At 32.1% G+C, this 10,778-nt stretch overlaps 1 protein-coding gene and 1 long non-coding RNA gene across 2 annotated transcripts; both read right to left on the reverse strand.

Moving 5' to 3' along the window:
- Window positions 1-245: 245 nt before the first annotated feature.
- Window positions 246-3,512, reverse strand: LOC139898285 (uncharacterized). Its single transcript, XR_011776944.1, has 3 exons — window positions 3,157-3,512; window positions 2,895-2,998; window positions 246-661 (listed from the first exon to the last, which is right to left on the reverse strand). It is a non-coding gene; the product is annotated as an uncharacterized lncRNA (long non-coding RNA).
- A 4,737-nt stretch (window positions 3,513-8,249) lies between these two features.
- LOC139901853 (uncharacterized) lies at window positions 8,250-9,177 on the reverse strand. Its single transcript, XM_071884525.1, has 3 exons — window positions 9,028-9,177; window positions 8,349-8,744; window positions 8,250-8,258 (listed from the first exon to the last, which is right to left on the reverse strand). The coding sequence occupies exons 1-3, from the start codon at window positions 9,175-9,177 to the stop codon at window positions 8,250-8,252; spliced, it is 555 nt and encodes a 184-aa protein (XP_071740626.1).
- Window positions 9,178-10,778: the final 1,601 nt, after the last annotated feature.

Below are 10,778 nucleotides of genomic sequence, written 5' to 3' on the forward strand. Positions count from 1 at the left end.
TGAAAAACCACAAATCAGATGGCATATTCACAAATGCTGAACATGTAAAAAAATAAGATTAAACTAATATACTTCCATATATGTGTTCATCACTTCATCGAATACAACCAACGTCACTATGAACAAAAGGGGTTTTTCATCAAATACTAAAGTATGTTTCCATGTGTGCTCTATCAGTCATCTTACATCCACATTATCAAAGTATGGATTTGTGTACGATTTGATAAGCAGACATTAAAAATAACAACTTTTAAACAAAAATGTTGAATTTATATACAATGTTGCAAAAGAATGTTATACTTGCAGGTTATCAAATGACACAAAACAGTACACAAACATATCTATCTGTGAATTAGATGTATCAGATTACAAACTGATTCGACACACACGAAAAGAGTCAAGACATTGATCACCAACAATGACGTAAGATAGTATAAAGATCAAGATCATAGACAAACACGCAATTACAAATTACATACAATCATGTAATTATCAAAAGTTATATAACTAATAATATACCCTCAGGTTCAACAGCAGTAGCAGCATCAACCATATCATCATCATTTTTCTTAGCAACTTCCGAAGCAATCGGTTTAACTGTTTCTGACGTCTTATCCGTGAATTCAGTATATCCAGTCCTCTTTGTATGCAAATCTCTCTCCTGTTAACAATTTAGAAACAAACTCGAAATTAAACTTCATCAAAATAATCAAGAAATGAAGAAGTAATGATAATTCTGGAAAATGTAAAGTTCAAATTAATGAGCTAAAAATGAGAGATATAATGGCAGTTAAGCAAGCTGCAGCAACATGGGGCTTGATAAATTGAACCCTAACAAATAAATCCTAACAAATGCATACCCGTATCACATTAAATTGAAAATCACCTATGAATCCATTTGCTCTAAAGATAATGCAATATAACTCTTTTGGCAAGATCCAGAAGTGTGAATAAGGGTACATAAACACTATTATCCGTTCTGAATTAAGTATTGTATGATATTCTGATATGGTACACCATAAAATATTTTAAAATAAGTTCAGAAATATAACTAAACCTTACATGCCAAAAAATAGGAAGTAAAGTTATATCGGACATCTAAAACCATTGCTACAAATACAATTCATTCATAGCCATAAGAAAAGTCAACTGAATTTGTATATACTTAGAAAAAGAAAGGGTATATACACCCTAAGAGTAAATAGATTGATGAATCACCATGAATGATTTTAAAAGTTGTTAAAATAAGAAGAAGATGAAGGTGTCATTCTAAATTGAAATGGTGTAATGATGATAGCAGAGAAATTTATTGGGCGATGGAAAAGAAAGGGGATGATAGTGTTTTCCTATCCTTCCAATCCGTTCAAATATGGGCGGAGAGTGTTGTTAACAAAATATTATTGTACTATCCTTTCTAATTAAAACTCGAGAATCACTATTATTTTTTAATCCGTCTATTTCCTTTCCATTAAAAAAACTCTCGAGAATTTACCATTACCATTCTGATTCTTAACCTGCAAATATCAACTTAAGAAAACGAATTTAATATAACTTACAATCAATAGAAATTACGAATTATTTCTTGAATCCTTACAATCAATAGTACTTACCAATTCTTTCTTGAATCCTTAAAACAATTGTAAAATTCTTCATCTGCACAAACGGTTTCGACATCGAGTAAAAGAAATTTACTTTTATGAGAGTAATGAATGGTGTTAGGACTTCTATTAGCAAAAATACCCAAAACAATGTATACCTAAGAACAAAGGCAATAAATTCAGACATAATAATATACATAAAGTTTTGACTGATGAAGGTCAATAAAATAAGAAGGGTTTACATAATGACAAACATGTCGATTTTAACCTATTAAAATATGAATGGGTCAACTTGTGCTGATTACATAAACAACTTAAATAGATGGGCCAAACGGGTTTGAAAGCATCCCAAAATAGGAAGACATCTAGAATGTTGGGTATATGTAAATTTCTATAGGATAATTATAAAATGAGTGCTCCCTCATTCCCTCCTAAAATACTGAAAAACCTCACTATTTCCGATGGATTTGGAACTGATCTTTAATAATAAACGGGCAGAATTACTGCCCAAAAAGCAGCTACAGTCACAGTTAAGAATGTAGCTCTAGGAGTGAATCACTTAGTTAGAACGTATTATGAGTGAATGACGTACCTTAGAACATGTAGTATGATGACCTGTGACTATACCATCATAATAACCTAAACACTTTAATCGATCTCCATTAACCTCAATATGATCCAGAAGTGTCAAATAATTCCTATAATTAATAATTAATCAAACCAAGCATTCATAAATGAGCTATTAAAACCTTTTAAAAAAGGAAAAACATATGAGGTAGACGGTTACAAATATAAATTATTCAAGAGGGTTTTAGACAAGGTTGTCAAAGACAATTCAATGTAATAAGTCTAATCTTATTAGTAGTCCATCAAATGAACCAAAACAGTGTGTTAGCATATCCATGAAAGGAAAAAAAAAAAAAAACACGCCCAACAAAACTACCACTACCACCTACTTTGGCTTAAATCCGAATGTGTGCAGGTTTGATATAACCAAAATTAAATCACAACTATACAACCAGATTTGATTTTAGTTATGAGAAACTGGTATATCTATAATTTATCTATTACCATTACCATATGATTTAAATAAAGCACCATTTACCATATAATAATAACTCATACATTAAAACAAAGTTGCTGCCAAGGGATATAAATAAAAAATTAGAAAAAATATCAGGAATTTTATATAATACATACAATCGACGGAGTTATTAAGAATGTTTTCCTATCGTCGTTGTGTGTAAGATTCGCGGAGAGATGATTTAGCAAACAATCTTTAGGGGCAATTCTTACCTGATTAAATCAAACTTTCGATCAATCAATGATAAACCGTCGTAGAGTTGCTAATTTTTTTTCCCGGTTGAATGATTCCCTTATCGGTTTGAATACCTCATCACCTAGTAATAAAATATCGATGTTTGATGAAAAAAATAGCTTTAGAAGATTGAAAAATCTTAAGATATCAACTCGTTATAAATCAAAATTAAATACCCAAAATTTAGAAACATATGAATGAATGTTTATGACTGGCAAGCTAAAAAAGATGTAATCATACCTTTTATTAACATCTTCTGCAGAATTAAAATCGATAAACATGTTCATCGATTCGTTTCAATAAAAGAAGGTGTTCAGATTCAATTGTCCCAAAAGGATAGATCGAATAGATCGATGTTGATGTCTGTTTCCTGATTGAATCGCCAACCCTAAATTTTTGCACTAACGTAACCAACGAAATCAGATCAACAATCAAAACCCTTATTTTTGCCAATATCGCGAACGATGAAAAGGATAAAGATTATCCTTCATGAATGTGGTGCAGAAGAAGATTGGAAATTTGAAATCTGTGAGAAAATTCGCCAGAATGAGGAAGTTAAAAAAAGGTCGCGAGAGTAAGATATTTAAGGGATTTGACTAAATTGTAACGTAATTGACGGATATTGATTGTTCACTTTCATATTTAAAAACCATATGCCCATAATTATTTCCTGTATAAGGGTTTGAAGTTTTTTTGAAAAAATTGTTTCCCAAAATAATTGGCTAATTAAAATTAAATAGGGGTAGTGTGGTAGTGTGGTAATGTGTAATTAAAATGAAATTTGTATTAGATAATATTTATTTGATATTTTGATTCAAGGGTTCAATTAATTTATTTGATTAAATGAATGGTCAAGATTTTCTTATTGAAAACAATATTACTTATTTTAATTTTTCTTTTAATAACAAGCGAGAGGAATTCTAATTCTAGTTTCACAAATGTTAAAGATCTCTCTCTCTACTTCTCAATCTAAACCATCCATTATGGTGATTCACCTTAATCACGTGATTAAGGCTAGATTAGGAAATAAAATATCTGTAATACCCATGCTAATCTAAAAAAGACAGGATAATCAAAGAAAATTAGGGCTCTTTAAAAATCAACCGATTCACGATCGATTGGCATGCTAAGAAGCTCCTTCCTAAATTCAAGCAGATTAAACAATCTATAGCCAGGAGATTGATTCGTTTGTATTAAGGAGTATTTCTTTTAATCTGGTTCACACCTAATTCAGAATTCGTAGATGACGATGATTGACGATCGAATCGTGCAGTAGCATTTAATGTTATGATTTCCATTAAAGAAAACATTGGCTAATTCTAGGGTTCTTGCGGTCTGACCAGAAGCTTTTGTGTGATGCGTCAAGAATGAAAAGGTTAGGGTTTCCAATAGTGATTATTTGATTTCGTTTTATATTATTGTATTTAATTTAAATTAATTTATTGGGAGATTGATTGGGAACGAATTAGATTCAACATGGTTGTTTCAGATAATTGATATTCAGTTAGTTAGTTGGTTTCTTACTTTCTTGGATTGTCGGGTAAGCTGTTCTTGTCATCTGGTTACATATCTAGAATGTCCATCAAAGGTATATTTTTGTTTAGTATTGAAGCTATATCAATTCAATAAATTAATGAATGTAATGTCTTTATATAACAAATGGTTTTAATATATATGATCTTTATAGTTCGTGTTTGATTTTAATAGTATCCGAATACTGAAGGAATTGTAGCATCTTCAAAACAGGGTGATAAAGTAACCTTCTACCAAAGGTCCATCGGTGACTTGAGTAAGCTTTGTGATATTGATCACATGGAAGATTAAGAAGTTGACCACTTTGGTGAGTTCATTTTGATTTCTATTACTAACACAATTTCTTTAAACATATAAGGGCTTATTGTGTTTGGCATAAATGTAACCTGCAACATCCAATGCCACATTACGCCCATGTACGGATCACTCATTTTATATACATTGTCATATACATAAAGTCAAATTTTAATAATTATATGTTAGTATGAGTATTGTATGATTTTAGTTTTATAGTCAGGTTTGCGGCGGGTTTGTTCTTATTGATTGGTAGATTGCGGTGGATGCATCCATCTACATGTTATTATTTGGTTTTTTAGTCTTCCGCAATGATTTTTACAGTGGTTCGGATACCTGTTGGAGCTTGTAGCCTCATTCATGTTGTTTTGTATCAAAATGGGGAATATAGTGATGTCTTGATTCATTATAAATGACGAAAAATGTATATATCATGTTTTCTATGTTTTGATGTCTCAGTTTTCCTAATTAATTGTAGACCACAATCTACCAACAGAAACAGTGATATGTTTGAATTTTCTTTTGTTCATATTCCATGTGACATGATTCAAGCTTTAATTTCCGTACTCCCTTTGAAGATGGTATTAGTAAGTTATATATTTTGATTCATCAAATCGTTCTTTCTAAAAGTCTGATCTTAATTAGTCTCAATCTGAGGTTAACAATTTTCAAATTCGTTATAGTTATCCAGGTACTTTTTCATCTAAATGGATTGCATTGTGTTCTTGCTAATATTTTATCTATCAATTAATATGTTATTTAATCATCTTTTAAATGAGAGATGTAGGAGGTTTGATGGCTCAAAAAATGAAGGTATATAAGTTTATAATGCGTATCAATTTAGCTTTGTATATGATTACTTGTGACATATTGTAAACAAGGTTTACAACCTTGCACTTTGGATATACCATGCAGCTAGAAGGCGACTTGCCCAACGATTTTATGTAACACTCACATGCTAAGGTGCAATTTAGAGTGAGTCAAAATGGGCTCATACTTAAAAATTTTGTAAGAACTTGCAGGTCAAAACGTTGTTTTATGGTTGTGATTTTTTTTATGACTATTTGAAATAAATGATATTCTATGATGGTATATGATGATGATTATTGGTAATATATTATTATTTATATGGTCTGCTCACAGAATTTCTACACAAAAAAAGGATCCACTTTTGCAAATGGAAACAACTTGAGCATGGGAGCAATGCTATAGTTTTAAAGGTAACAACTCATTACTAGTATTATTATTATTACTATAGTTTTTAATTCATAAGTGCAACTAATTTGGAGGCTTAAATTAAGATTATTTGAGATGCAGTTGGCGAAAATGATGTTGAAAGGGACATGATATGGTTAGAGACCGAACGTGAATGCCTTGATATGTACAGAAGAAAAGTAGATTCTGCAAATTAATGTAGAGCTCAATTAAGACAAGTGATTGCTGATGTTGAAGTAGATTTAGCATCCATTTGTTCGGCTATGGGCGAGCGACCCGTATCAGGCAGGTAATTATTAGCAAGTTATTTAACTCAATTATATTTTTTCGTATTTCTTAAACTGTTATATATGGTTAACCCGTCTCAGATTGGGTTTTTAAGGTAGTAATTGAGTGAAAGAGGTGTAAATGTAGGGACATGTGGTATGTAGCCCCTGTATCAACTCTCCAGACATAAACCATAGATTTATGCTTTGATTTTTCAAGACATGACAAAGAATAAGCATAAGTACATAATGATATACCTGCATGATTGGCAGGTGCATTGTTCTCTTTGTTTTGGAACATCTTCATCATTTCCTACCAGCCTTTGATCCACAACCATTTTATTCTCTGGATGTACCTCATTCTCACATGACATATTGATATGACCGAAACGGACTGTTTTATTTATGCGGTGTCGTTAGGCCGCAAGGCGTCAAAATCAGCTAATCAAGAGAGAGAACAATGGTCTATTATTTATATTTTACGGAGCCTAAATTTACTTTTAACTTTCTAAGGTAGAAGATGTAAGTTAACCTAGGGTCGTACTTATGAATGGTTTAACGAATTTAAGATCAAGTGGATAATTGTCTTTGGTTAAATTACCTAGATAAAGGATAGTAGTTGGTTTTAAGCTAATAGTCCTAATTACGGAAAAGTAAAGATGGTGGAGGGATATGCGGAGTATGCAGATCAGGAAAATGTTGACCAAGATATTAGTTTGGGCTAGGGAAAGGTAATTATGTTTATGTTAAAGCTATGCTTAGAATAGTGTAGATCTGGTTGGATGAGCCAATTACACAGACCTACTTACCTGTAGACTCTCGGAGTTCTCGTTGAGTAGTGAAAAATATGTCACGTAGTTGTATAATTGAAAGGTAACTATACCTCGTAGGTTATCCTCAGTAAAGCACTAGGTTTATTAGTGAGTTGAGTTCTAATCCTAACCCTCGTTATCAGTTTGGGTAACTGAATAACAACGTGCCGTGTTGAGTGAACACTGATCACAAACGAAAGGAGTCCGTCGGGTTAAGTTGACAAAATCTTAATGTAAAACTAACAACCATTTCATCATACTAATGAGATCATACTAATCTAAACATTATACAACATTACAATTGACATACTGAAAGTAAAGCAGATAGAAACCTAGTAGATACCTAAACAGTTGATATGACTTAATCCTAGGGCAACAATCAAACAAGAACATCAATAGGTTTGGGTCGTACAGTTTAGGCACTAACTAGATCTTAACAGCTTCTAAGAGGTCACTTTGGAACAGTCAATAGGTATACTAGGTCATTCATGTCTCAATTCCTAAGTTTCATGTCCTAAAAGCGCATTAGATGCCTCTCGGGAACTCCGACCATACCGAGTTCATAGAATCTTCAGATACAGTATAACCAGGGGTCTTAATCCTATGAAGTAGCTAAGTTCATATAGGTGGACAAGTCCTGGTCACAACCTAGGTCGGTCAATCCTTAAGATGCTAGCATACAAATCTATCGAAATCACAAGTTCAGTATGACGATAATAACCGTACTAATTTAACATAACTACGCTAACCCAAACTTCTATCATGGCAACATACAGATTAATTAAGCTAACATGGTAATATCGGAACGCATTATAAAACATAAATGATAACAATACATGTTTAATTAATAAGACAAGCGTAAGGATGAAGAAATCTGCACGAGATCGCAGGGACTCGCCAAGATATCTTTCGAAAAATAAATGCTAAGCTAGCTACTACTAAAAACTTAACTAAAATGCTTGAAAATCTAATTTGAAGTACATATTGAGTGTGTGTAAAAATGAATGCAAAAAGCCCTTTAAATAGGCAAAGTTTTTCGTGGCATACGGCTAGCAGGCCGTATGGCGAGGCCGTATGATAGGCCATTTTACATAGTGGCAGGCCGTATGGCAAGTCGTGATTTCCTTGGTCGTAACTTGTCTTTCACCGTTTTCGCTCTAGAATCTTCGTTTTAACTCCGTTTTACTTGATTCTGTTTGCATCACCTTTTTAATTACTTAATCTACAAAATTAACCAAAAAAGCGATTATTTTGCCGACAAAGTTTGGAACTTTATGGATTTGGGGCTCAATATCGGGGGTAAAAACGTGACTTTTTGGCCGATATCACATGTCAAAAGGAGTTTCATTGACCATGTAGTTTTCAAAACCATTGACATGTGCAACAACTCTTGGTGTTTTTTCTGTTTTTTCTTCCCCTTATACCAATCTGGAAAACCCAACCTTTCAAAGCATTGTTCATGTAAATGCATGTCTTCATTGCAAATAGTACAATGTTTCTTATCATTCCTTGATTCACCTTTTCCCTTATAACCAGACTGCTTATGTTTACTAAAAAAATCAGTTGGTTCAACGATAGTATTAGTCACTTGCTTTTGTTTTTCTACCTGTTGAGCTGTGTAATAGGCTTTATTAACATATGGCAAAGGATCCATAGAGATGATTTGACTCCTAACTGATTCATAATCAACATTCAAATTCATAAGAAACTGCATTAACTTTAAACTATTTTCAGTTTTCAAATTTTTTTTCATTATTTCCACTGCTACACTCTCTCATTTTACCACAAGTGCAGACTGGAACACCAATTAAAATCTGCAATTCATCCTAATACCTCTTCATTATATTAAAGTACGAAGTTATTGAAAGATTACTTTCGGTAACATTATTCAAATCTCTTTTTAACTCGTAAAGAAGTGGTCCATTACTCTGACCATACCTTTCAATAATTTCTTTCCAAAGTTCATATACTGATTGAGTGTACTAAAACACCTCAGATAGTTCAGCAGTCATGGAGTTAAGAATCCAGCACGTAACCATGTAATCACAACGCGTCCAATTTTGATATGTATCATCAGTAACAACGGGTTTTAGATTAGTACCATTTATAAACCCTAATTTCAATTTGGCTCCAAGTGCCATTTTTACCGTACGGCTCCAACCAAGAAAATTGGTTCCATTAAAAGGAGTATTTGTTTCAGAATCATTCCACGATGATCTGAACTAGCTATGTATAAAGGATCGTGGATCGAATTCATCGTATTCAATTATGTATTGATTTTATTTGGATCATCTCTATAGGTCAATACGAACAACAAAGAAAACTGAAGTAAACGATTAATCGAGGCTACAATTAGCTTCGATTGGAAGAAAACAAATAATCGGAACAGAAGATCAATCAATTGAACGATAATTGACCGAATGCGATGTAATTTGATTTGAATAATCAAATTACGAATTCAGTCATATCCGTAAGCTCTGATACCATATTAAGCGGATAGCAAACAAGATTAATTTAACAAAATTGCATTTATCATCATCAGAATTACAATACAAGTTCTTGAATCTGTACACATATATGAACTAACTATTCTAACCGTGATAACTGACTCTTAACCTTCTTATAACAATCATTAACGACTAACTGAAAATAATTAACAAATTATACATTCAACCCCTGTACAATTAATAATTACATTTAATACCCTAAAGTGAATTATATTCCATAACAATAATGATGTAATTAGTTAAATGTTTCTCTAATAGAGATTAGTATTGGTATTGATTGTTTTGAATTATGCAGAGTGTATTATAAGTGTAGTATCGGAGAGTGACGGAGACGGATGTCCAGAGAGGTAGCACATGGAGTTAGCTCGTGATCAGTCAAAAATGCTTTTGGTGACATACAGTTTGACTGGTGTGATTGTATAGTTAAAGTGGTCAAATTTTGAACATTTTTCTATGGTCAACTAATAGTTTAGTTGGAAGTGAAAACGACTTGTTTTTTGTTTTTTTTTTTTGTTTTTTGATTTTTTTTTTATACTTCCATTTTAGTTGATGTGAAATTTGTAAATTATAGAATAGTTGACCGGTATATATTATAAAGATAAAAGATGTCTTAATAGAATTAAGATGCATGGATCTAAAATGCGATTTTGTTCGGACTAGCGTTTGTTATCACTTTTGTTGTTTTTTAAGTTTTCGTTTATATAACACTGTTATAAAACCCATCGATGATTACTTATTTTTGGAGAGTCCGGACCGATTAATCAAAATCGGTCAAAATTTCTACCAAATTTCGGCCAACCCTCGATCAACGGGGATTAATCGGTCAATATCCGATTAATAGGTCATCAAAAAGAAGGCATTAATTGGATTAACTGGGACTTCGAAGTTAATCAATTAAATTGGTCGAAGTTAATCAGTCAAAATTGGTCGCAACCAAACTTAGTAATTAAAATTGGGTCCAGTTCGATTGAACATTTTACACATGACCAAAGACACTGCTACTAGGTGCCAAATATATATAATCGTAGTTCTTAAAATATCAAATGCTATGAAAAGAACAATATAAATGCAAGGAAAAGAGTTCATCCATTGAGCTACACTAACTGACCGACATAATGATACGAAGAAACACTTGGTCAAACCAATTTTTGTAAAAATATATTGCTAGATGTCATTTTGTAAATATTTGTTTGTACGTAAAACTTATTTTGTAAGAAAAAATATGAAATATAGAA

Source organism: Rutidosis leptorrhynchoides, chromosome 3, assembly GCF_046630445.1.
Source record: "Rutidosis leptorrhynchoides isolate AG116_Rl617_1_P2 chromosome 3, CSIRO_AGI_Rlap_v1, whole genome shotgun sequence".
In the NCBI taxonomy this organism is placed as follows: Eukaryota; Viridiplantae; Streptophyta; class Magnoliopsida; order Asterales; family Asteraceae; genus Rutidosis; species Rutidosis leptorrhynchoides.